General features: G+C 44.1%; 2 protein-coding genes across 5 annotated transcripts in view; one reads left to right on the forward strand and one right to left on the reverse strand.

The window, feature by feature from the left end:
* Positions 1–328: 328 nt before the first annotated feature.
* Positions 329–17,832, reverse strand: FSD2 (fibronectin type III and SPRY domain containing 2). Of its 3 annotated transcripts, none has more exons than XM_027688161.1 (13): positions 17,669–17,832; positions 14,963–15,761; positions 14,788–14,883; positions 13,505–13,738; positions 12,212–12,234; positions 11,120–11,241; positions 9,944–10,099; positions 8,804–8,938; positions 7,906–8,059; positions 7,453–7,586; positions 5,494–5,626; positions 3,344–3,520; positions 329–1,224 (listed from the first exon to the last, which is right to left on the reverse strand). In XM_027688161.1, the coding sequence occupies exons 2-13, from the start codon at positions 15,719–15,721 to the stop codon at positions 972–974; spliced, it is 2,376 nt and encodes a 791-aa protein (XP_027543962.1). In that variant the 5' UTR covers positions 15,722–15,761; positions 17,669–17,832; the 3' UTR covers positions 329–971. The 3 variants fall into 3 exon arrangements, with proteins under 3 accessions (XP_027543962.1, XP_027543961.1, XP_027543960.1); XM_027688160.1 differs by having other exon boundaries at positions 17,657–17,832; XM_027688159.1 differs by having other exon boundaries at positions 17,358–17,832.
* WHAMM (WAS protein homolog associated with actin, golgi membranes and microtubules) overlaps positions 3,933–27,330 on the forward strand; it is a 30,819-nt gene continuing 7,421 nt past the window's right edge. Inside the window, exons 1-8 of one of the 2 annotated variants that reach the window (XM_027688158.1) lie at positions 3,933–4,032; positions 10,010–10,117; positions 10,657–10,773; positions 11,369–11,561; positions 23,871–24,044; positions 25,375–25,525; positions 26,034–26,203; positions 26,896–27,061. In XM_027688158.1, the coding sequence (XP_027543959.1) occupies positions 11,487–11,561; positions 23,871–24,044; positions 25,375–25,525; positions 26,034–26,203; positions 26,896–27,061 (736 nt within the window). In that variant the 5' untranslated portion in view covers positions 3,933–4,032; positions 10,010–10,117; positions 10,657–10,773; positions 11,369–11,486. Of the gene's footprint in view, positions 4,033–10,009; positions 10,118–10,656; positions 10,774–11,368; positions 11,562–20,321; positions 20,862–23,870; positions 24,045–25,374; positions 25,526–26,033; positions 26,204–26,895; positions 27,062–27,330 lie in introns of those variants that run through there. The other variant, XM_027688157.1, reaches the window with a different exon arrangement.

Raw genomic sequence — 27,330 nt, forward strand, 5'->3', positions numbered from 1 at the left:
CTGTTTAGAGCTGTCTTGATCATCTGGTGTCTGGAAATGAAGCCTAAACAAGGACATCTCAACTGAGTGCTGGGCCAGAGTCCTTCCAGCCCCATGGATACCCAAAGCTTCAAGGGCACAGCACTGGGGTGAGAATTCCTCAGTGCTCAGGGGGGGAACAGATCTGTGAGGGTGGAGGGAGGTTACACCCAAGTGGAGATGAGCATAGCTAAAAAGAAACAGCTAAAAATGATGCTTTTGGTTTCTCTTTAAGGGTAATGGAGCACTGCAAAAAGCCTATCTGTTTTTTTTGGTTTTTCCCTGGATGAGTGAATGAGAAACGTGGGCATTCTGTAAAAGTGTCTTATATTTGAGACTGTAGTGCATGCTTGGGTATTTCAGAAAGCCTCACTGGGTATGTAGGCGCTAACAGTTCACACACAGGGGAGGCGTATTTGATTATCTCGTGTCACAGACTTCATGTAGCAACAAGAAAACTTGATTGTGAGATCAGCTTCATGGTTGGAGTGTTTTCAGCTCTAGCAGCTGTACACTGTTCATGCCTTTTGCTGTTTTTGTTTTTCTTTGACTGTTTGGCTCTTCAGCAGCCTCAGGAGTAGAATTAATGATTGCTCTGGAACTGGGAAGTTCCCTGGGCATCAGGTGGGTATTGGGGTCACCTAAGTGATCACCCAAATGATCCAGCTGCCACTGCTGCATGATGACAGTGTCACCTCTGAGAAGGATGGTCTCTATTTCTAAGTGGAGAATTCTAGGATGCTGATGGATCTTGTGACCATAGTGGCTTTCTGCTAAGATCCTTCCTAAGAGGATGTAACTCGTAAGGGCTCAGGCCTGGCAGTTGATCTGGGTCAGGGTTGCTTTGCTCTTCTTGGGAAACAGCTGGTTTACAGGGAGTGTGATGGAGCAATTGATGCTAAAAGAGGGCATTGCTTAGGGCAGATGTAGGTGTGGTAGCTGCAAAACACAGGTTATGGGAGGGCAGTCCATGGAGGCGTTGTAATTCCAGTACGTATCCGTAAGATACCAGGTGTTTCCAAAGCAAAGCAGGGGTGGACAAAATGCTGGAAGCGTGAGTTGAATGTGTAAAGGTGCTGGGCAATATCTGCATTGAAAAATGACAGTCTGCAGTTCTCGTAGTCCAGCAGGATGCCAATCCGTGTAGGGGGAATAGTAATTCTGATGTCTGGTGTCATCCCGCTGTGCAGGAACTCATACTTGTGCCTGTAGGCAAGAAACACAAAAGACCTGAGGGCACCCTGGCTGCTCTCAAAGGGAAGCACACATGTGTTCCAGGGTATACTTCCCAATTCACAGTCCTGTCCCTCCTGCATGCCCTGTGGTTACTGCCCAGTCCCATCCACGCTGCTGAGCAGTGGCTGTGTTTGCCAAGGGAGTGTCCCTGTGCTTCCACACAGCTGTATGCTGCAGCTCTTGGACCTGCCTAAGCTTGTTTCAGATCCCAGTCTGGCTGTGAATGGACAAGGTCAGAGCATAAGATGGAACTTTCTGGGCTTTTTCCATGCCTCAGAGGACAGCGTGGGTGTCCCATAAATCGAAGGGTGCGCTCTTGCCCCTAGGTTTAGCTTGAATTTGTCCCTTTCTCCATGAAGGAGCTGTGCTCTTTTAGGCCAGTTGGGTTTGCCCCAGAAAGACCATTATCATCTCCTAAGACTTGCCCCTGGGAAGCTGTGGGCCCTGCCATGGAGGGGGTGGTGAGGTGACTCAGTCCTGCCCTTCCAGGCGCTTCCATGCTGCCCACTTGCTCCCTGAGGGCCTGTGGTGCTGAGCCCTCTTTCCTGCCAGTGTTACAGAACTGCTCACGCCCACCTTCACAGCAGCAGCAAGGGACTGTAGTCCCTGGGGCAGAGGCTGCCTGATGCACAGCATGGCCAAGCATCCTCCAGGCTGTTGGACATCGTTTGTCAAAACCCACTCTCTAAATTATGTTTTTGGCTGCTTTTCCTACAGGACCTCCCTGCTCAGCCTGTGTTCATGGGGAAATTTCAGTCTTCATGTTCATTTACTACAGAGTGATTGTGATTTCTGTACTGTGGATTATTGGAGGCCAGGAAGGTGCTCTGCACATAAACAGCTTTGTCATGAGGGTAACCCTCCCCATGTAGTCACTAAGTGATGCTGAGGTCCCCTAACAGTTACTCAAACAGCTCTCTCTAGCTCTAGCAAACAAAAAGATATAGGAGATGTGCCTTTCTGAGCAGAAATGAGAAGATTTATTCAGCTGAATGAGTTATCTGGCATTTTCTAAGGGCCACCTCATTCACTACCCACCTCTTCCACCCACATTGCTCAAACCTGAGACAATTTCCCTGCAGAAGTGGGTACAAGCTGAGCAATGGCCCAGCTTCCTTTTCTCTGGAGTCCGTGCTTATTGCTCCAGAAGAATGACAACAAACCTCAAGTACCTCTTCGCTCAAAGTAGCAAGGAAATCCAATTAGCCTGCCTGCAGTGTTTCATTTGCTGTGGTGGGTTTGGCTTTCCTCATTAGAAGCAGCATTTCCTGCTGTGTGGAAGGCAGATGCTGGCACTGCTGAGGACTGGCTGTGCAGCTGCTGCCCTGCTGGGCAGCCCAGAGCAGGCGGGTGCTGGGGAGGAGTGAGGGCTCCAGCCAACTGAATGCATCTAAAGGTTCCCTGTACCGGCAGGCAGAGGACAGGCAGATTTGGGCCCCTGCTATTCAATCCTTGCCATTTGCTGAGTGCAGGGTGCTGTCCCATCTCCCTATTCAGGGGGACCCAGCAGCACACTGGCACCTCTGGCTGGCTGAACACTGAGCCATCCAGGCAGGCAGTAGGCAATGCTTGGGCGTGCCTGGGGATGGGACTGTTTTCTTGCTCCTGGATGCTTCATAGGGTGCCCAGATCACTCAAGAGAGTCAAAGGCAATGATGCTAGTGTAATAGTGTCCGGCAGTGCAACTGAGGCATGAGGGGAGCTGGCATTTCTGCAGGCAGGTATGACCTACATCAAAACCAGTTGGGTACAACTGGGTTTAGCGAGATACACAGTTTCTGGGTAACTTGGGTTATCTCTGTCTTCCCACTGGCATTTTGGTAACCTTTACAGCTAAATTCTGAAACTCCAGTTTTATTCAGATTTTTTCCTGAGACTGCCTGTTTCAATGTGAGAATGTCATTATGCAGGAGGATTTACTTAAAGTTCCAGAATCCTGCCAAGAACAGTTCACAGTGCCACTGATCGAATGTCAGAGGCCCCTCGTTAAGTGTTTGATCTGGGCTGATATGAAATCTCTCCTGTTCTGCCTGCAGATGTACATGTGGGAGGTGTTCCTGTAGGAGACCTGCAGCCTCCACAGCCTTACCTTGATGGTGTGATGATATGCCTCATGCACCAGGATGAGTTGTTTGCCCCTAGGTGACCATGTCTCGGAGTGTTCTCAAAAGCCACGCCAGTTCTGTACTCTGTATCTTCCTCAACTTCTACCTCCCAGTAATGCTTTCCTGGAAATGGGATCAGACTGCCCAGGATCGCAATACACCTGTGGGAGACAGACAGGATTATGTGCTTTAGCAGGGTCTCTCTAGTGCTCTTTATAGTGTTCAGGTATGTATACACCTGAACATTACAGATCAATAAACAAGAGCCACTTTTGCTGTCTCCTTGGCAGTGCAGTGTGGATTTTTTACTACAGCAAATTCCCCATGCTGAGGAACTGACACACAACCTGCAGGTTCCTTTGTGGCACTTGTTTTTACCTGTGGGTAGCTTTATATAAATGAGTGCCCTGGGCACTTTCAGAACAGCATCCTGTAATGACTGGGTCTTCTAGGAAAGCTATTACTTGCTAGAAAAGAGAGTGTTATGGCAAACCTCAGTATAGCAGGGGAGAAAGTCTACATATCTTGTATTTTCTTCCCAAACAGCCCAGGGCTTTAAATGTCACTCACCATTTAGGAACTGAGCACTGTAACAGCATGAAATTCTGGAGCAACTGGGGAGGAGGAGACCTTCCTACATTGTATTTGAAGAGATCAGGAAGAATTGAATGAGGTAGGAGAACTGGGTACCTGGGCCAGGAAAAGTTTTTAACAGTGGACTGTGGCTCCTAGCATGTATGATAGGAACCATGTAGAAGATAACTCTTTTAAAAGATGTGTAGGAAAGACAAAGACAATGTACCACAGAGAGACCCTTCAGATTGATTTACTCGTACAGTCTTGGAGTCAAAGGAAATGGGTGCTTGGAAGATGCAAGTCTGCAAAAGCACAAGTTCTGAAGCCAGGATGTTGGGCAAAATAACCCGTGGTAAAAGCTTCCGAAACACCCTAACTTGACTTAAGAGGACAACATGAATCCTGTAAGACTACACCTCAGCTTTTTTCTGGAAAAGTACATGGTGTGTTAGCTGTTGTCATCACAGGGGACAGCAAGTTTGAAACACACACAACCAATATGTTACTGTTGTAGGGTCTAAAGTTTTAAGTTACAAAGTCAAAGGATGTTGCTGGCACACACAACTCTCCTGCCTCTAGGTAATGCTGAAAAAGAGCTGCATTCAGCATTTAGAGGGCCTGGTGTGTAAGGATGGGCACATGCAGCACGATAGCATTGCTCTGCCACTGCAGCAGCAGTTGCTTAAAGGCAAGTGTACAGTTCACTGCAAGTGCACATAGATGTCTTGGGAATAGCTTAAAGGCTGCTGAAATCAGGACTTGTAGAGACTGTGCTGCTACAGCTTGAGAAGGAAAAGGAATGATGCAAAATGGATGGGTAAAAATCTGTGAACAAAAATGACCATAGTAATGAGAGCTGTATCTTAGCATGAAAGAGACTTCTGAAAGTTCACAGTGGTACCAAAACCTCAGCCTTAGAATGACATAAGTGCCAGCTCTGGCTGTTTCCATGAAACATAAAAGCACTCTGTGGAAGTGAGATGAAATCCCATTTAAGCTTATCATGATGACTTTAATGAAGAGAATGATCGTTTTCCTGACTCTTTTCTACTGAGCTCTCTAGTAACATTGCATTTCCATGGAGGAACTAAGTTGTGGACTTCTATTATCCTGTGTCTGCGGATGCCTGTCCTAGTTATGTGCTGTTTCTGTGGTTTTGACTGGTAGCATGCCTTTTGGCAAGCTTAATCTCTCAGTTCAATGGCAAAGGGCCTAATTCTTTTTTGAAAGTAAAATCTGTCAGTCCAAATAGTATCAGTTATGTCTTTCAGCAAGAGTTAAGTTTTCAGATCCCTCTCCTTTCCTTAGCATTTTTTTGGGGGCACTTAAAAAATTTAGCTCAATGTGGCAAACTTGTAAGCAGATTTGTATGTAATTGTGGCTATTGCATCTGTAATCCTCTTTAAGAATTTGCATTAACTTCCAAGTGGTGCTTAAGTTCCAAAGAGCAGCTAGAGAGAGAGATTTCAGCTCACAAAATTAATGAGAGCTGCTGAAAGCCCCATTAGGCATTTCCTGGCATCTGTTAAAAAACCCAAACTGAAGTGCTTCAGTATACCTTGTAAAACTGTTATCATAGACGGGCAGATCACACTCTGGGTTTTCCAGTTCATCGCATGAAATTGTAAATCCATCATCTAGGATTGCCAGTAAAGGATGGGCTGTGTCCTCATTAAGATAGAAGCAGGTGCCTGCAAGAGAAAATGCCTGAGGATAACTCCAGAAACTTCTTATAGCATTAGGATTTGCAGCAAGGGTGTGGTGAAATGTTTTTCTGGATCCGCAAAAAAGATTTACCAGTGCGCTGGAAGGAATCTGTGGCTGACACTGAGAGGACAAGATTGTCTATTTGAAGTTTTTCTAATAATTGGTGTTTTACATCTTAACAATGTTTAGTTTGAGCCTTGTGAAAAGCAAGGGGCTTAACCTGGTTTTGAACCCTACCAGGGCTCAAAGCAGCAGGCATTGCACAGGAAGTGGCTATTCAAAGATGCCATGGACTGTTCGGTTTCAAGTGATTTTCCTCAGAGCTGAAGTGATCTGGTTTTAATCATTGAAAGGAGAAAGGGGGCTTAAAGGCCTCTCCATGGCTTCACTCTTCCACATAAATGCAGGGCAAAGTTTGAAGATAAGGGATCCCTTGTCAGATCAGCCCTCAGAGAGGTAAGCCCAGCCCAGGGTAAAAGTGCTTCTGCCTTTCCCCCTGCGGAGACTTCCCAAAACCGGTCTGACACTGCACTGGGATGAGCAGCCCCGTCCGTCACAGCTGCTGTGTAGTTGGTGCTTGTGTATCCACCCCAGAAAGGACCAAAGGTCATTCACGATGTTGGAGGTGAGTTCTTGCAGTTGACAGATCAATTTGCATCAGCTGTTTGCATAATGTAGACTCAGAGAAGATAAATCTCCCCATGCTAATCCCAAATGAAATCATTATAATCAAACTGCAAGTTACTTCAATGCAAATACAATACAAACAATTGCAGGGCAATTACAGGCATGTGCTGCTGAAAACAAACACATGCTGTGCAAACAGAATGGGCAATTTCAAATATTTAAGCAGTTGAAATACACACAAATGATGGTAACATAATGACAGTCTTCCTCTCTAGGGATTTGAGGATGAGGATTTCTTTTCTGTGGTGTCACTGATGTGTAGGTTTTAGTGAAACATAACCTTTCAGTTAATGGCTGTGTGGTCAGCTTGCTGAATAAATGCAATTTGCAAATCTCTCAGAGAAGGTAAGAGCAAGGTGTGAATACATCTGAGTGATGTGGGAGGTTTGAGACAAACTAGTGAAGTTGCAGAGTCATTTCAGCATTGATGAAGGTGAAAACAGGTGTGTGCCTCCAAGTCATCAAAATGAGCTTTAATTAGATGTTTGGGAGGGGAAAGGGCTTCCAACTTCCCTTTGGGGGTAGGTTAATCCTTGCCCAGTGTGGCACTGGGAGCAGCTGTTAATGCTGTGTCAGTTGCCAAAAGCAAAGCTTCCAGCTGAAAGCTGGACTGCCTTTTTCCTGATAAATAAAAAGAACCACCCCTTGGAGCTTCCCCAGCCAAGCTGGAGACATTCTAATGAATACAGAGGAAGATTTTGCGTACCCAAATGACTCTGGAAAGTGCTGTCTCAGCCATACTTTCCAACAGTAGCATCATTACAAGGAAATCTCTGAAGTAACGTAAAATCACACTACAACTTTCCTCATTGGTGTGTCAGTACTTGGCAAGCTGGCAATATCTGGGGACATTGGGTTGATACTGTCTTTTAAAATGTTTAGAAATTAGTAACTTTCAAGTATCAAATGTACTGGACAGAGATATTTTTTAAATTACAGACCTAAAGCAATGCACTTATTGTTACAAAAAGTTGCTTTTTTATTCCTCAAAGGTTACCAGGTGTGTAATTAGAGGTAAGAGATTAAAACCTGATCCAGAGGCTATTGAAACCAGCAGGAATCTTTCTGTTGAGATAATAGATGCAACAATAAGCTGCTGGAGTTGTTCTGAGCTGTACAGTACCTGTGGTGTGTATCAGGACAGGTTCACTTCTTTCACTGGAGCCACCTAGGTTTTGGGCTCTAACACAGATGTGATACCTTTGTGTTGGTTGGAGGTGAATTAGGACTTCGCAGTTAGGAATCCCAACAATAGATCTACAGAAAATAAATCCATGGAAAATTATAGGGTAGAAAACAAAGGTAGGCCCTTGAGATTATTTTTCTGAACAACAAAGAAGAAATTATATGATCAGGTTCTTTTGTAACCCATCAACACTCTATCTTGTACAGTGGCAGGGCCAAGAGACCTGCAAGTCTGTGCCAGGTGCAGGTGCTTCTGCTCTATTCCCATACCAATGTTCATTCCCGTATAGTAATTCTTTATTAACATTTATACAATTAATTTTACTAAGAGGAATGTTTATAAAGGTAAATTCACAAAAGGGTCATGGGACTCAAAAAACCAGTAACTCACTCAGTAATAATATCGTCGTTTTCTTCATCTGTCAGCTTGTACAATTCAACCATGTAGGAATCGACAGGGTTAATGTCTCCAGATTCCCAGCACACCAGTGCTGCATTTTCACAGCTTCGGATCTTTTTAGTCTTTATGATAGGTGGTGAAGGAGCTAAAAGGTAGGCAAAAGAACAATTCTAAGTTGTTGCTTGAAGATGTTTGCAACAAACGTGCTTTGAAGACTTAAAAAAATAGAACAAAGTTGTTTACTAATACTATATGGTTAAAGAAACCTGCTTCCCAATGGACAATAAAGAGCAGGCAGGGCAATTAACAATAGCATTTAAATACTTTATTTGGACTATAAAGGTCCCAAGAGAATTACATAGAGAAGTAACATAGAGAATAATTACACAACAGTTTTCTTTCTGTCAATAGTTTTATCTTTGTCATAAAGATGCGTCTCTTCTCTAAGATGTCAAACACATCTGGAACCAGTACTTGAAGGTCTTACTCTGGTTTGCTCGATCTGATGTCAGGATTTCACACAATGTGTTTGAATGAACTGCTGTTACAAAGAACAGCATAGCAATGTGAATCTACAAAATACCGATAGGCCAATAAAAGGAGAGCTGACATCCATCTGGCAGAACTGGGAGACTTGAGCCTTATTGGCAGGTGGCCTACATCCTTGCATTTAAATAAATTATTTTGTCTTTCTGCTTCTCTTTCTTCAACTCTAAAACAGGGACAACTGGCCTGATAGGTGTCCAAGTAAACGCAGGGAATTCCCATGCAGTCAGTAGGCTTACATCAGAAGAAACAAAGTGCCCAAAAAGCATTACTGGCATAAAATTCAGAGATGACTGAATTTCACTAAGAAGGTCCCATGGTCATATGAATAAAATATTTTTACCTGTCACATAAACTGCTCTTTCACTTGGTGGACTGATACCAGAAGCATTGAAAGCACTAGCCCAAAATTCATACTGTGTATTCGGCAACAGATTAGTAATGGTGCAGTATGTTTCTTTGACTTTCAGGGTATGCTCTGAAACGAAAACAACAAAGCATTTACAGTGCTTTTTTACACAGTTACCCACTCTTCCCCAAAGCTGCCTCAAATAGTGGACTTGAGGCATGTTGTTTAGTGTGCTGAGTTCAAGAGAGCTCCTTGTGTTCCACACCCTTTGATTAGCTGTCAGGCAGTTTCAGCACACCTTCCTCTAAAGAGGCATAAATCAGATAACACATCAGCTTCTGAAGAAGCTACATCACTCAGAACCCAAAATCCAGAAAGAAAGATCACCCACCTGTCACTAATTTTTTTTTCTAAAAAGACCCTGCATGTTCCTACTGCAGGGATACTGCTCAGCTCATCCTAGCGGAGGGACAAGAGCTGAAGCTATTTTATTACCCATTTCTCATTCCTCATCTTAGAAAATTTGCATAGGTTATGCTTTTCTTTCTGAACTAACCAGCAGTACCTCTACTGGCTTCCACTTTTGCAGGTTCTGCAAGAATCTTATTAGCAAAAGCAGCTTTGTCACAAGAGTGGGACATTTTAGGATGGTTCTGTGGTTCTTATTTTTTTTGTGCATGTGCATCATAGGGAGTTACAGCCTATTATTAGCACTGAGATAAACTGTAAAATCACTAAGGGGATTTCAGTGGGTGTGCCGATAATATGATGATTTGGTCTCTAAAAATACTGTGCTTTGCGCTGGATGCAGCACGTGTGTGCTCAGTTCAGTGCCCACCCTCCAGGAAAGGAAATGCTACTGTTGAAACCTGACTCCATCCATTGTCCCCTTCCCATTCCTGCTATCCCTGCTGCTGCCCCGTCCTGTCTTTGCTCCTGTGATGGGTCCTGCTGCAGCCAGCAGCATGGCAGACCTGGCAGGGGAAGAGGGACAAAGCCAGAAGGAAATGTGGTGGCAGATATGACAGTTTTGGTGACAAAGAGAGGGCACAGAAAGTGCACTGGTTGGCACATTAAGTCCAGAAGTACTTTGGAACCAGCTGGTTTTGCCCCCTTGGGTCCAGGCCTCCTTACCTGCCTGCTCATCACTGTGCCTCTCGTTGCTCACTGGTTTATAGCACAGTTGATATCCCTCCACAGTGTCATCTGAGAAGAGGCTCCAGCAAACTTTCAGTGAGGTGCCAGTTGCTGCATTTGGAGCCTGGGGATTGATCACAGGGGCACAAGGAGCTGCAGAGGGGAAAACAGGTCAGTTTTTGAATGTATAAGCACAATATGTTGTCCCTCTCCTCTCACAAAGGTGTTTGCACAAAGCCTTGGCACTGAATGGGGTCATATTCCTCCCACATGGACAAAAGTCAGGAGCTGATTCCGTAAACAGTTGCAGATAATAATCAGGTCACTGGTGTGTGAGAACTAGTCTTGCTCCAAATCAAAATGAAAACAACAAAATAAATAAGCCTCAGCCTACCCCTTCTCTGTAAACTCGACCTCCCCTGCTCTGGGGGCTGGGATTCACCAGTGAGCAACATCTGCCAAGCCTCCACTGCTGTGACCCTCCGGGGCTTGGAGCCTCCGGAGGGGATGGGGGAAGAGCTGTACAACAGGGCGTCAGCAGCACAAGCAAACAAGTAACAAATGCTGTTTTACTTTAAAGAAAACACTGTATTTGTGCATAAAAACTGCTCTTTCTGACCATTTGTGATGCCCCAGAAAAGATTTTAATTTTTTTTTCAGTTATTAGAACTTAAATTAAAACCGTGTTTTGCTCTGTTTCCTGTTAATAGAAAAAAAATTTGCTAAATAGCAGAGGAACAAGGCACTGAAACCTGGTTATCAAGAGAAGCTGTGCAGGTTATTTAAAGCAGTCTGATGTTCCTCTCTTTCTTTCAAGCAACTACGTGGTAAGACACATTATCACCAACTGAGCATGCCTGACCCCTCAATAGAAGGGGATAATCTTTGTCAGTCTTCTAGGAAATCATCCAGCAAAAGCAGAGAAGGCCAAACTTAGCAGTTCTGGTAATTTTATACTGAAAACAAATGAAAAAAATAATATCCAAAAATATCTGCCAGTGTCTCTATATATAGATGCAAACAAACAAAAAAACAAACCCTAGAATGAAAACTAGGGAGAAGCTAATCCTGCCTTTGCTGTTCTCCTTTAAAAGAAGTAATGGATTTCTGTTTAAAACATATCCTTAATTAAATGTAAATAGGTCTGAAATAATGATCAGATAGGAAGAGTACCTGGAATAGCATTAATGGAGTTCATTAGTTGTTCAACTTCAGAGAAATCTATGGCCCGCTCTTCAAAGTCTGGCAGTGTTGAAAGCTCTAAATTCACTTCTTGCTTTAAGAATTCTTCCAACCTGTAGTTGCAGGAGAAAAAAATATATTTCTAATTGGAAATTAAGTGTTGGAAATACCTATTTGTAAGAGAAAAAGAACAACACACTGCAAATTAACATGTATTTCATTAAAATTTTGTTTTCATAGTTGTACAAAGCTCAGGCCCCCATGCCCGTTGCTTGGAGATACATTGGACCAGTGCTCCAAGATGCCAAACAGAGCTGGATGCTGATGGGACCGAGGGACCTCCTTTGTGTGCCCCCTCATGAGTGAGCTGGCTGCTGCACACTGCACTCCCACTGAGCAGGGGAGTGAGATTTCCCCAACTTCTCTGTGCAAGGTAATCTAGTAGCTCCATAATTTTCATTATTTTGAATTTACAACACCTACTAATTCAGGACCTTATGGCTCTAGGTGACGTAAATTTGAAAAAAAGGGGTATCTTTTCTCTGTGTTTTCATTAACAATTACAGTCAATTAAAAGAAGTGAGTGTTTTGCAATTGGTTTAATGTGCCTTAAGACTTCTTCCAACTGCTCCAAGATCTTTCAGTATTTGTTTTGAGTTCCCACAGCTTGACTTTCTACCCTGCTATATTGATGCATGAATAAGCCTGTTACTAATCTATTTAGGGAGCTCAGTTTTAGTCCCATTTGTATCCAGAGCATTTCTTTCAAGATCTTTAGCAATCCTGTTTCTCAGTCAGTGAAATTAGTTCCTTATGACTAAGATGAAAACAGTGATTTAACAGAGGCTCTAACTCTCCTTTTGGGTTTCCTGAAATTGGATATAAACTAGTTTTGACTGTTATACTTCTTAGAGCAACTTTTCCTGATGCAGTTTAAAACAAAAATACTAAATATTTCAATAGCTCTAGTGGCCTAGACAACATTTGTGTGCCTGAAAAAAGTCCAGAACATGCAAGTGCCTCCAATAACCAGTCCATTTAACAGGAAAAAAGGTGATACAAAATCGCAGACTGTGATACTACCTGTCAACCATGGTTACTGCTGCCTGTAGAAAAAGAGAGAGAGAGTGTTAAAGATGGAAAAGTCCAGAGTCAGACTACATCATGCTGTTGACCTGTCTTACATAAATTGCCCCAAATGCAGCCTTTGGAGTGACATAATTGGCTACCACCCAGATCTGAGAACGAAGTCATGTCTAACTGTCCATTCAAAAGGACAGATCTTGGCTCAATTTACAGTAGAATAAAGTGCAATATCAGGCAGCGACCAGTGTCTCCCAACTAGACTCTAGGCTGATTCCTTCCTAAGTTGTCTGAAGTGCCAACAGATTCTTCACAAACAAAACTCAAAAACAGCTGGGGAAAAGAACTGAGTGAAATTATCTGCACCAGAGGGAATACGAGCAGTGCATGTAGCTGGAAGACAGATGTACAGTCCCTGGAGAAACCTAAGCAGCTGAGAGCTCGTGACCAACAGGTATTCACTTCTTGGTGAATAATGGTTCTTAGGGGTGATGTAAAACTGTTTACAAGCTAAGGAGAAAGTAAGGTTATTCCAGGGATTCAAAGGAATGGGAAAAGTCAGCTCATGTGAAGAACTCAGCAGGTTGGAGTGCCACAGCGAACTGATCCACTGGAGCAGACTGGAGGTGTTTAGAAGATTAGTTTGTTCATAAGTTACTGTGGCTGTGCTACAGAAATGCTCCCATCCACCTGAGTCACAAGACAGCTCAGGTTAGAGCAATCACTCATCAGCAGTGAAAATTCTCTTTTTTTCCCCAATTATTTTTCTACCTGCCAAAGCAAAATAACTTCTTGACACCATCTCAAGAGAGAGATGCATCCATCACTTTGCAGGAGCTCCTGATGTATTTAGTTTGGAGTCTCCTGTTCAGCTGAACTTTCCAAAAAAATGAGGAAGAAAAAGAAACATTCTCCAAAGTGATTGCATCAGCCTGCCTGCTGTGAGCCCAGAATAGAGCAAGAGAGCTGAGCCTGCAAGAGGCAATGAACACTAAGTGCTTCCAGAGTTTCCTAAGATAAGCATTCTAGGGAGATATCTTCCCTCTGAACCCCAGTGTGACTCACAAATCAATGAGCATCCAAATTACAAACTTCTGCTTCTGCATTTTGCCCCAGTCGTGTTGCCCTACTAAGTTGATGCCGCCATGGCAAGAACCTGGAGCACTGACAGCAACATGGACTGAGCACCACAAATGCTCTACAGAATAAAGCCACTTGGGACTTCCCGGCTGGGGACTACTTGCAAGCAGCAAAAAGCACTTATAATGGGCCTTAACACTTAAAGCTCTTTACCTTCATAAATTCAGCTTTGTCATTTTCCAGGAAAAGTTCATGGGTTTTGTCTGTCAGTTCCTTGCAGGTGTCAAGAAGTTTCCCAGAACTGACCAGCTGCTCATAGAGAGCTTCCAGCTTCTGCCTCTTCTCTTCCCCCAGTGCTTCCAGCTGTTCTTCGTACTTCTGAGCAAGCACTTGTACTGCATCGTTGTAATGCGCCTCAAAGTTCTGCTCCTGCCTCCCAAAATTTTCCTGCAAGGCATTTGGGGGTTTGTACCTTGGCATCAAGCCTGATCCATAGGTCATCCAGAGAAAACTCCAAGTCTGCTTAAAATTCTCCTTACCAGGGAGGCAACGTCATGATTTAATTCACAAAGCCAGGACACAGTGCCAGTACACAGAAGATGGAATTTGACTAATTTGCATTTTAGGGGAATGCATTCTGATCCTTCACTCCACTGAGGCACAAAAGAATGTTGGATTTTGTTCCAGACATAAGAGCAACAGAAGTTATAAAAAAAAGTAAGATGCAAGGCAACCTAAGCCCAGGGAGCACAACTAGGTTATATCCTAGCCATAATCTCACGAGCGTTTCCACCAACAAGCACATCCTTCCATGAGAGAAACCATGGCAACCCAGTGGGATCCATGGATTTGTGCTGGGGGAGCTGAGCAGCTAATGCTGATGCTCACTGCTGGAGAAAGCATTAGGAAGGAAGATTTAAGGAGCAGGCAAGGCTTTATTGCCAGCAGCCACCCACTGCTCGGGCACCAATGTCCTCCTGTGCCACATGGAGCAGAAAAGAGACCATAGGTGCCTTGAGTCATTGCTTCAGTTTGACTTGCTGCCAGCTGACCCCCTTCCCCTGGGGCCAAGCTGACAGCAGCCAAGCAGGAGCACAACCCTTGAAGTCATCAGCTTGATGCAGCTGGTCCAGGGGTTTGCCTGTATCTGACACTTCTGTGAATGAAACCGAGGGAACATAAGGGGTGCACTCAGGATGGACTAGTTAGATCACAGGTCTTTGGCCATTTGAAACTAAGATAACCTGGGGGGGGGCACTTTATTTCTGAATGCAAATTTCTGTGCAAATGCTAAATATGGTTTTATTAGTCCACATAAGAATTCATTAGGATTAGTTTTCCTGAGTACTTCAATCTAGGCAAACCCCAAGATAACTCTGTGCTCTGTTACTATAATTACTCACTTCATCAACAACTGAACACTATGAGTGTCAATATGACTGTCAAAATTGTTTAACACCAGTACCATAAAGTTAGCCCAAGAAAAAATGCCTTACCTCTACAGTGAGGAAGATTTCCTCCAAATGACTGGCAACATTTTCCATCTGAGCAATCTGTTCTTCTAGCTTGCACATGTTTTTATGAATCTCTTCCTACAAAACAGCCAGTGTGATTCTTATTATGTCTGAACACTGGTTTAGAGGCACCCCAGTACACCTGTATTACTCTCACCTTTTCACTTTCCAAGGCATTGGGCAGTTGAGTCACCTCATGATCCTTGTGCTCACCAAATAGTTTGTCAAAAGCTCGGATTGGTATCTTGCAGGTAGAACAAAAAACATTCGCCACTTCCTCCTCTTCCTCCTCCTCCTGCTCCTCACTGACAGCCTGACTGTTCCACTCATCTGACATGCCACCACTGCTAAGCCCCTCTCTGGACCATATGTTGCTCTCAACCTCATCACCTGCTCTGGCTTTGCTCTGATCTTCATCTTGAGAAGCCTGACAAGGAAGTCCTTGTTGCTTTGTGCTTTGACTTTGATCTTTCACTGAAGTGCTGCTTTTTGATGTGTTATATGTGGAGCCTTGTGATCCTGCTTTTTTTGTGCGAGCAGGTGGCCATCTGCTCTCCATCTCCGCACGTCCTCCAAGAAGCTCAAGCTCTTTTTCTCTATCCTCATCAAGTCCATACATCTTAGCCAGCTCTGCAACCTCCTTTTCCATGTCATAGCCAATTTCTTGTGAGCACTGAGCTTTTTCACTACTCAATACAGATTCTCTTCTTGTATCCCCCAGAGATCTGTCTTCTCGGCCAGACAGCTCTTCAGGAAAGATATCAAACCTCTCCTTTGATCCATAAAGATCCATGTGATAAAATATCAAACCTTCAGACTCAGTCTCACCAGACTCTGGGACTGGTGGGGAAGCCGAATGGCCATGTGACTGGCTACTAGTTTCATATTTTCTTGTGCTGCCAGATCTGGATGACATTGGTATCCTCAGCAAGGCTTTTGAGATGTCGAGTCTCAATCTTGTAAAAGATAAGAAAGATCTTTAGCTACATACTTAGATATAAAGCATGAGTTTTTCTTGCTTAAAAATATGTAGATGGAATAGATTTGGCTGAGGACTGCCCAGGTCCTGGAGGTAGGCATGGGAAAGACCACAGCCAGTAGCTTCACCTCCCGAGTGAAGCTTCTGAAGGGAAGCCATGGGAGGCTTGTTTTTTTCTCACCTCTGTGCAAAGCACAGCAAAGAGCTGTCTCTGGTGTGCATCCTGTTTTCTGAGTGGCTCATCTGTTACCCTCATGCCTGATTTCTAAACTATGGACCAGCCCTGTCCTGAGCTCAATGCTACAGCTGTGCTTCAGGCACAATTAGTGCTGTTCTGTGCAATTGGAAATGGCCTGGTTTGAAGTCTGCTCACCCTTCAGCTGCTGTCAAGAGTGTTTTCTGAACTGTCAGTCAGGCATAATGTAGATCGTCCCCTCTTGTGACCAGTGATGCCACATAACACACTAGAAAATACCTTGAAAAATCCTGTTTAGTTCACAGTTCTCAGGTGCTGTGAAAAATATATATTTTAACATAAAAGAAGCTCAGAAAAAAGATCAATGATGATCTCCATTATAAAGCACATAATAACTAGGGAGCAAGGCAGGTCATTGACCTGTGAGTTGAGAGATGTCTGCTCTGACGTGGACCTTGCACATTTTGTCCATTCTGTGCAATGAGGGATGTGTGAAAAGAGCATGTGGAGGCGACATACAAAGCTGTATGATAAAGCATATCCCAGATGCACGTGGGACAACATTAAAGGTGCAAAGGCAATTTTAATGCTGACTCTCCAAGCCCACTCTTTCCAACCAGCCTGTATTAACAACAGCAATGAAATAATGCCAGTACGGAGTCAGCTCTATCAGAGCTGAAACCTTCCCACAGCTTTCCACTGCTCGCCAGCATGAATGAAATCATGGCTACAAAACTACTCAGATCAGTTTTTTAGCAGTTTACTACCACAAGCAGAAGAGTGGAAAGATTTCAGCTGAATATTAATGAACCTGTAGTTACATCTAGTCCTAGATAAGTGAAGCATATGAAAACTTTAAACCACTTTTTTTCGGGAAAAAAAAAAGTCAAAAGATCAGACAGACATCAGTGTCATCAGAGCTTTTGGATAAGCTTTCACACAAGTTTGCTTTCAAACTACTTTTTATGGTCTTTGTAGTTTTGAGTAGTTGCTATTACCTCAAATTTATTTCATCAATATTTTACTAATTTTCCTGAGGATTACTTAGCTAACAAAGTCAACACAGTCAGAAACTTACTATCAACACTTACTAGAAAACAACTTCTTGAACTAGTGAAAAATACTGAGAAACTTTGCACTCTCTGTTTTTATATTCCTGACTCAGTCCAGCCTTACAGATCTGTAAGAAAACCCACATAGAAGTTCACCATTTATATTCTGGCACTGCAGACACAGGTGTGGAGTCTACAGCTATAGCAATATCCCACTATAGACAAAAACACAGAAGTTAGGCAGAAATACCATTTATGCTAAAGGCAATAAAATAAATCATGCAAATTCTAACATGTTAAACAGAGAAAAGGTCTTGACACATACCAGAAAAAGTTGTCTGGCTCCCGCAAAGACTTTTCCCACCATAATTATAACAGTAAGACTTGCTTTAGAAGCTACTACTAATTAGAAAAGTGAATTAACATGTGTTTTTCCTACCAAAATGAAATAAAATAAAAGAAAATGAGCATAATTAAGTTTGTCTGGAACCCTGCTGCCTAAATAAGATTTTCAGATGATTGCTCAGTGTTTGCTCAGTTTACAGGCACAGATACAATTACACGAAGCATATTTAAGTCCATGACCGTCAATTATTGTAAATATATAACAAAGAATGTTACTACCTAAAAACTTGCCTTCTATCTTAAGACGTCATAAATTCTTCTGATAGCTCAGATGGCATCAAAGTTCACTTCTATTTCCCCTAGTAAAAATTAATTCACACGAAAGCAATTCCTTGCCACTTTCCTATGAGTGCAGTTGGAAGATGCATTGCAGTAACCCTAGCCTGCCTCTTTGCTCCGATAGGGACATGCCAACAATGAGCAATGGCACAAATATAGATGTGCCCCGGCTGTCCTTCAGCAGTGTGCTACTTGAGTGTCACCAGGATGAATGTCATACACCAAGAAAAGGCTCTGAAGGTTGATTCCTGGATCTGAAGTACTTAGAATGGTTATAGAGAGCCCTTACTAAAGCCAGAGCACCCTCTCACTTTCGGAGGTGGTATTAATAAACCCTGCAGAGTGCAGTCATTGCCTCTGGGTGTGATTTCCAAGGCTGGGGTGTTAGGCAGACTATCAGGTGTGGGATACACAGAACCTGCATCCAGCACAAACTAACTCACGTGGCTGGACACATGCTTACAGCATTGCTGCACAACTACATGGAAGTGTCTGTTCTGTTCTCTGCAAACACTTACTGGCAAAGTACTCTCTATTAAATTAGCAGAAGCTTTACTATGGGATTGAGTTGGAATCATGATCATATATTAGAAAGAAATATTAAAATTCAGAATTTAGGAAAAAAACAGAAATCATACTGCTGCATATGGTTGTTATACGTACACATATATTTCCACCCTATGTGTATGCCAGACCTCTGGAAAGCTAATTATAGTGAAGAAAGTGGTCAGTGGGTTTTCATGGGAACATATCCCTCCAGTCTACACTGAGTAGAGGTCCATATGATAAAAACCAGGCTGTGTATTAGCACTGATTATTGATTGCTGTAGCACTTGAGCTTCGTGTATCTGCTCAAACCCACACACAGTCTGTTGCTTGTGAACACGCTACCAAGCCAGCCTTGCTGGCAGGAGGTTTTTAAGCACGTTTGAGAACATTGCATTATATATGTCTTGGGCTCAGGAGACAGCACAAGGGGAAACATATATTGAATCTTGTCACAGCTCTGCTTTTTCCTCCTTTTCCAATTAAACTTGGTGTCATTGTCTCACATTCCTAGTAGTGCCATTGTTTGCTGTTTGATAAGGAATCACAAGTTAATTGCCCATGTAGGCACGATCTCATTACCGCTAACAGCGCCTCTATCATCTGTAAGATCAGAGCAGAGATGTTTTCACATAAATGATGCAGCCTCTGCTGAAATGTTAACATTTATGCTGTCTGACATCTTATTAATTTTTCAAATGAGAACTTATTTTTTCTTTGTATTACACTATACTATCTTGCAGGCCTTAATTTATTGAAAAATTAGAGGTGTCAGCTTCGCTGCCAAAAACTGGAACATAACATTCTGTGCACCATGAATTGCATTCAGCCTTGCACACAGGGCCTGAATAAGGGAGAGGCAACATATAAACACTCTGCTCTCCTCAGCAGCCCCTGAGTCAGTGTTTGGGTGGTATTTATACAAAGTGTGGCAACCTCAGGGCTGAGTTGGATGTCAGGGCAAATGGGCACAGGGCATTGTGGGGAAGGAGCGTTGGATTTCACCTGCCTTCAGACACGACAAGGACTCATGGAGTTTCTCAGAGACCACAGGAATCCTGGGCAGGAGGAGAACCACCCACAGCCGGAGCTCTCCCTCAGGTAGTGGCACAAACCTGGGGATGCTGCTCCTTCCCAAAGGACTGTGTGTCCCTTGCTTCCTGCCTGCTGCTTCTCACAGAAATAGCTGCTTATTTCACAAAAATTTTCCCTTCCAGTACCTGAAGGAAGAACTTACAGGAACAATAGGGCAAGACTATTTACAAGACCATGTAGTGACAGGACAAGAATCACAGAATCAATTAGGGTGGAAAAGACCTCTGAGTTACACTGAGTCCAACCTATGACCAGCAACACCTTGTCAACTAGACCATGGCACTAAGTGCCACATCCAGTCTCTTCTTAAATACCTCCAGGGATGGTGACTCTACCACCTCCCTGGGCAGCCCATTCCAATCTCCAATTACTCTCTCTAAAGAACTTCTTCCTAATGTCTAACCTAAACCTCCCCTGGCACAGCTTAAGACTGTGCCCTCTTGTCCTAACAGAATCACAGAAGACAAGGGGGAATGGCTTCAAATTGAGAGTAGGCTTAGATCAGATACTAGGAAGAGATTCACTGAGTGATTCCTTCACTGAGGGTGAAGGTTGTGAGGCACTGGCACAGGTTGCCCAGTGAAGTATTGAATGCCCCATCCCTGGAGGTGTTCAAGGCCAGGTTGGATGGGGCTCTGAGCGACCTCATCTAGCTGAAGGTTGCCCACGGCATGGGGGTTGGAACGAGGCGATCTTCAAGCTCCCCTTCCAACCCAAACCATTCCAAGATTCCACGAAGAACGACCTTTCCCGGAGCCGCCCCTCCCGCTCCTTTTCCCGTCTATTTCCCACTCCCGCTGTGGAGGCCGCCCCGGCCCCGCCCCTCAGGCGTCACGGCCCCGCCCCCTGCCCCGTCCGCCAATGGGCGCGCGAGCCGCCGCTGACGCGGCGCGCGGCCCCGCCCCGCCCGCGGCCGGTTTCTGTTTCGCTCCGGGCCCGTGCGGGCGCTGTCGCCGCTGTCGCGATGGAGCCGCAGCCTGACAGCCTCGAGGGGTGGGTGGCCGTGCGCGACACCGCCTTTGCCGAGCCCCAGCCGCCGCCGCGACTTCGCTTCCTCGTGGGCTGGAACGGCGCGGAGGGCGCGTTCGCCGTGACCTGCCACGGCCGGGCGGAGGCGGCGGCGCAGGCCCCGCAGAGCTGGGCCGGGCTGTTCTCGGCGCCGGCCCTGCGCGGCGTCCACCGGCAGCTGTCGGCCCTGTGCCCGCGCCTCGAACCCGCCTTCCCCGCGCTGCCCCCCGCGCTGCCCGGCGCGGCCGCGGGCGGGCTCTGGGCCGTGCTGTTCCCCGGCGGCGCCGCGCCGGGCGAGGCCGAGCTGCAGGAGCTGTGCCGGGCGCTGGAGCTGTACCTGGGCTGGGCCCTGGAGCTCTGCGGCGGCCGCGTGGTGCTGGACGCGCTGTTCGCCGCCGACCGCCGCTGCGACGATGAGTACTTCGAGAGCCTCCAGGAGCTGCGCGGGAGGGCCCTGCGCGGTCACCTGGCCCGGGCCAAGGAGGCCCTGCGGCGGGTACGGGCCCCGGGGCCGGGGGGGGCGGAGGGGCCGGGGCTCGGGGCTGTCCACCAGGGGTGCGGGATGAGGGAGCTGCCGGGCCCCCCTGCGCTCCCTGCAGGTCCCCACGCTGTAGGAGCACGTTTGCTGTTTGGTGCTGCAGCTCACCCTCGCTCGCCTGGGAGGTGCACGGTGAGCGTGGCAGCCGATGCTGCGGCAGCTTCAGTCGCTCAGAGCAAACTCTTTTGCAAGACTCATGTGAGCAAGGGCGACCGAGCCGCTGATACCATCTTGCTCGTAGTGTTGTCCAGTGTCCAAATTTGTGCTTACACAACACTTTTTTTATTTGCCTGGGAGCCACCAAGTCAACTTTCTCAAGTACTAAGTGTCGTCAGTCTTGTAAGTGCAGCTTTATTAAGTGGGGAATAAGTCGGCTCCAGGTGGGCAGTCAATATAAGAACACTGGGGCATTTGCCTAAGCTGTAAGCACTCCTACGAAAACACATTGCTAAAAACATCCAGCAGTGTTGTGCAATGTGTGGAACAGTAACCGAAGAGGAGAGTACAATCATGTGCTAACTTTCTAAGTCAGGTTTATTTATTAAAACTAAACTTTGCCCTAGTCCTATGCCAAATAAGTGTATTGTAGTCAGAGAAATTGTGTTATTTTTTTAAAACTGTCAAATTCTGCCCTAATGATTGATGAAATGATGATGTTAGCCCTTTCTTCATTTAGTACCTTAAGTTTCTTCTTGTTATAGATGTATTCCTGGATTTTTTTTTTTCCCCTTGTTCTAAGCATAAATTCAAAGGATGGTGTCTGGTAACACAGTTGCAGAATGTTAAAACAAGAGTTACAGATAAGTTCAAGCTCACCAGTGTGTTGCTGCTACAGTTTCCTTGCAGTACCTGTTTCCAGTCTGTTTTCTGGCAAAGTAAGCTGAAAGGTATTTTATGAAAGTGATCATGCTTTGAAGGAAAGTTAAGACAGTTGACTTTAGCCTTCTGTTTCCTATTGCAGTGTTTAACAGCTGTAACAACATTCCTGTTTCAGAAGGACACTGTTTTTAAAAAGACATCTTTAGTTTACATGAACGTGTACTGTGTTGTATACAAAAGTCAGTGTCTGTCACTGACTATAACAGTTCACAGCCCAGCTACAAACACATTCCAGCCACCACACTCTTTTGCAAGCAGCACAAACATGTACAGCTGTGTAGCAGTTTGGGGCTTGAGAGTCAAGTACAACTTGGTGGCAGTTATTTTACTATTTCCAGCTACGTTTTAGATATGGCTAAAAATGCTATAGAGTAGTGTTGTATTTGCAGGCCTAACAGGGACATAAGTTCATTATATTTCATTCTAGACCAATTTATGCAAGATTCAAGAAATAGCCACTAACCCAGCCTTAGGTACCAGAGCATCCTTCTCCCCTCTTTGTATCCATGTCCTTCTCAAATTCTTCATCCTTTGGACCAGGAAATTCATTTTGGAGAATATAAAAGATACTGGTACAGGATGGTGGAGAGTACTATGGTGTAAATACTTCTTATGTTGTGTGTTCAAGGAAAAAAACACAAGAACATTACTGTTACAACCAAAGAAGTCAGATGGGCTGATGGTGAACTGGAATTCTATGAAATTCCAGTTTCATACACAGTGTGAGACTGTGTAAAAGCAAGGATTTTACCTTAAAAGAGGCCAAATGATAGACACACTGCACCACCCCTTCAAAAAAAAAAGAACACCCAAACAAAAAAAGCCCAAACCCTTGTAAATGAATAATTGTCTAACGAGTTGACTTTAAAATGTCATTAACACGATTAACACCTCTGTTGTACTCACTCTAAACATTCTCCAGGAGCAGCATGACCCTCACTACTTGCTTTTAGTATGGGAACCAGAAAGTGAGCTGTTGAGTTTGTATTTGGCCTTAGTAGTGGGGCAAAAGCAGACTCTGGAATTGCTGCAGGTGGGCGCTTGGACTGTGTCTGAGCTACCACAAGCTCCTGGGGAGCCCTAAGGGGCTGCTAAACATCTGGGATTTTCAGTAACACTGCAGTTCAGATTCTCTTGTTCCCCTGTCTTGCCTGTGCCAGGCCTGCAGGCAGGATGGCTGGGAAATGCCCTTGAGCTGACTTCCACAGATTTGCCCTGAGGAAATGCATCCACGCATGGGAATTCTGCTCCTGCTGTCTTAACCCAGACTCAGCTGGCAAGAGCAGAGGTGATGGTTTAATTTCAGTGGTTTTCAGTTGCAACACAATCATGCTTAGTTTTTTAATGCTTTTCCTCGTTGTTGTAGCACACCCCTCCCTCCCATCCCCTTCCCTCTTCCTGGAGCTGTAGAGCACACACTGTCCTTCCAGGAAGGTCTGTGTTTCTCAGTGGTACTCGCTGTGTTCTCTCGGCCAGCACACTCTATCCTGGCATGTGGAGCATGCCATGGTCTCTGCCAGCTGCTGTCAAAGAAAAAATCTTTGAAGCTTTGATTGGTGCCAGTAAACAAATGCAATTAAAGGGAAGTCCCCAACTCTGTTACCTGCAGGGTTATCTGGTGTAGAAATATATTTTTGAATTCTTATTTTTAAATGTCAATATGATTTTTCTGTGCCTGAGGTCAGAAATTCTGGATCCAGAAATTCCTTAGCAGGCATTTAGTAATTGTGGAAGCAATGCAAGAGCTAGTTTAAGAATGCCTTGCTTGTGCTTCCAGTACACCGACTTCCCAAGATTCCTGGTTATGTTTATAAAAAGCAGCAACAAAGTCATCTGCACACAGTTATTAGAATTTCTGTGGTGGAAGCCCTAGACATGATGTTCCTTGCAGTCTCCTAATGCAATATGCAGCAATTAATGCCTTTAACAGTGTGGTGCCAAAGATATTTTCAGCTGGGGTGGCTGCAGAATGCCTGGCAGTGGGAAGTCTTGGCTGTGGAACTACAGGTCGTTCCCCCAGTAGCCCCTCAGCATCCAGCACACACGAATGCAAAGCAGCTGTGTCTGATTTACCTTTCATTCCACTAGGTTCTGCAGCAGCATAAAAGTGCTGACACAATGGTGGCTTTGATGAAGGTTTATGAAAAAGAAGATGAAGCTTATCAGGATTTGGTCACCATGGCAACACAATTCTACCAGTATTTACTGCAGCCCTTCAGAGATATGCGAGAGCTGGCGACACTGTACAAACTGGAAATCCTGGTAAGTCTGCCTTTACAGAGTGAAAGGCCAACCTGTATAGGAGGGCACCAGCTGCTCTTGGAGCAGTTTAAACTCAAATCACGTAACATTCCTTACTTTGGTCTGTACCTACTTTTTTTTGCCCCTGCCAAGCCATCAAACATGACTGAGAAATTCAGTTAGGATTGAGCTGCTCTCAGAGGATTTCTGAGTCCCTGGTAGTGGCTTGACTAAAACTGCAGCTGTCTTCCCACTAGTGTCCCAGTTAAAAGGAAAATATTCCCAAGCTCCACCTTCCTGGGGTTTACTCTCTGGGAGGCTGAATTTACAGAGATCTAAGTAGCCTTTTTTGTGCCACCTTCAGTGGGATTAGTTTATGATTTTGATAATGTCCTCCTTCAACAATGCTGATGCACCTGGTTAATTCAGTTGAGCTGGTAGACCAGAAGACAGAGGAGACCTTCCCACTCAAAGTTTTCTATTGCTGCTACAACCTGCTACAAGTACAGATTAAGAACACGTCAGTTGTCAGTGCGTTCATTTAGTTTTATGTGCATCTTAAACTGGAAGCACATGCTGAAAGTTATGATGCCCCTGGAAATGGCAGCCATTTACCGTTTTGATTTTTCCTTAAATAGTGTGTTCAAATTAAAATGAGCTGTTGATGTTCTCAAAAAGAGCAGTTTTAAGTTTAGACTAAGGTGCTTGGATACTGAAGGTCTAAATCTGTAACGGTGAAATATCCAGTGTCCTGTTCTGAAAATTAAAGTGAAAATTGGAACAAATGAAACAAAATTTGTTCTGTATTAAAAAAAACCTCTAAGGGATATTTAGGCTCATTTGAAACGTAATTGTTTTAAAAAAGTATTTGAATACTAGTCTTCCACCCATGTACATTTTGTGGACTTGACAATACTCTCTTATGTTTCTTTTTTGTATCCCTGTTCCTGTGTAAAAGAACTGCCAAACTGGAGAACCTGACAGTGCAATGTGCTGTCAACACATGGGGAGAAATAGAAGGGAACATTGCACATAGAAGAGTGGGTTTGAGTTACTTTTAGTAACCACTAAAAACACTCATGGTGGATGTGATTTTTAAGATAATAGTTTAAAAAATATTTTAAGAAATAAATGTGGGGTCAGAATTGGGAAACAAAGGTTCTGAGTTAGCCTAGAGAATGAGAAACAAGGCAATACATAGGCACGAACAGTGATTCACGTTGTGACAGGTGAGGGGAAGCTCATGTTTCCCACCCTGCTCTGCCTTGCTTGGAATGTCTCCAAGTATATTATTGTGCAGCTGCACCTCTGTGGAAACCAGGTGGTAACTGGGAATTTTGTGTCCTTGCAGAAGTCTTTGCAGTATGATAAGCTGGGGCCTAGAAGAGTGGCAGCTTTGCAGAAAGATGCTGAAGAATGGACTAAGCGAGCTGAGAGTGCTGTGTGCTCCATTCAGGATATCACTGTGAACTACTTCAAAGAAACTGTAAAGGCTCTGGCAGGTAATCAAAATAATTTACACAAAAGGTTGTGTAAATACTTGACTTAGGGGACTGAGAGCTCCTCTTATGAATCTGCAGAACCTGAGGTTAGGATGAGTGTCCAGCTTAAGAAAGAAGCCTTTTATTCACTTAAGATTTATATCTTTCAACTAATTTGGTTTACAACTTACATTTGTCTTGCATATAAATATTATCAAAGCCTGAGACCCATGGCTGCAAAGCTCTGCACAAAACCCATGGAAGTTTTAACACTTAATATGCAAGCCTCAAGGATTTCAGCATGTGAGCTGAGTAGGTTTCCGTGCAACTGTTAAGGCGTGTTTCCATGGTACAATGAAGTATTTTACTTACAAATATAAGATCACAAATTCAACCTTTTAATCCTGTAATTTCTAAAGAAGCTTCCAAAATTGTTTAATAGGATCAGCATTTTTAGTACTGCAGAAACACACAAGGGCTATTAGTACACTGCATTTCTCATGTCTCACTGCAATGTTTTAATCCACAGCAATGCACAAACAGATGGAACAAGATGAGGAAAGATTTGGTAAAACCACCTGGGCATCAGCTTTGCCACGACTAGAAAACCTGAAATGTATGTTAGCAAAAGAAACCCTTCAGCATCTGAGGGCAAGAGAGTTGTGCCTGAAACAGAAGAGAACTGGCATTCAGAAACTCGTAAGACCTTGCAAAACCTCCTTTTCTGTCACTTTTTTGTGAAGGGCTCATCAAAACCTACTAAAGTGGTCATGGGAGTAGACTTTCGAAGTCTTTGTCTATGAAACAGTTTTGGTTTTCAGCATGGTTTTAAGTTGTGGAAAAATGCATGTCTTCAGGGTCTTTTTAATTGATTGCTCCTGCATTTTTTAGGACACTTAGCAAAGGTTAAGATACATGCTTTTACAGTTCAAGTGTCATGTTAGCATTTGTGATATTAACCTTTGAAATTGTTAGTTTTAGGGAGATAAACCCAGATATTATTTTCAGAGGACACTGAAAAATGAAAATATTTAATATTAATCTTCTGATCTTCTTGATTTACCCTCTAACTGCCACTAGGAGTACCTGATATTTATTTTCCAAGAGTAATGTACTGCACCATATGTAATTGTTTTCGGGAGTAGTATAATTTGTGTGGTTTTTAGTGAAGTCTTTCCTGGTAGACTGGAGATAAACTTACACTTTAGGTTAATAAGGCTCTCTGCTGCTCTGAATTTCTGCTCCAGGCCATTTCTAATGCTCTGTTGTTTCCACACCAAAGCATCTAAGCAGCTGCCAGTTAGGCCAGGCTCTTTACAGGTACTTGTGCATCCAGGCATGTTTCATGTGTGCATATTTAGTTATTTTATTTTTTGTTTGGGGCTATACAGATGGAGAGTCTTGGTGAACAAGAAGAGAACTTAAGTGTAGTGGAGGAGCTGGAAATACAGTATTATGAAACACAGCTGGAGTTATATAATGTACAGCTTGAAGTATTGAAACATGAAGAGATGCTGCTTATTGTACAGTTGGACACTATAAAGAGGCAGATAAAAGGTGAGAATAAACAATTATTTAAGCACATATTCAGAACACAGGAGCAATATAGCCTGCTCTGTTTTCACTTTTAAAAAAAGGATATCACTGCTTGGGTCTCAGTAGTAGAAAGCATCTTTGGAAAACATTCATGGCACCATGGCACCATCTGATATTTTGTCCTCTAACTAATTAGACACTAATTTGATGACACAAGTTTAAAAAAACACCACAGTGCTTGCTCATCTTGCCAGCAGCTGTGACATGTGCATGCACTGGTTTAGCATGTG

Source organism: Neopelma chrysocephalum, unplaced genomic scaffold, assembly GCF_003984885.1.
Source record: "Neopelma chrysocephalum unplaced genomic scaffold, ASM398488v2 Primary Assembly neopelma1_75, whole genome shotgun sequence".
Taxonomy (NCBI): domain Eukaryota; kingdom Metazoa; phylum Chordata; class Aves; order Passeriformes; family Pipridae; genus Neopelma; species Neopelma chrysocephalum.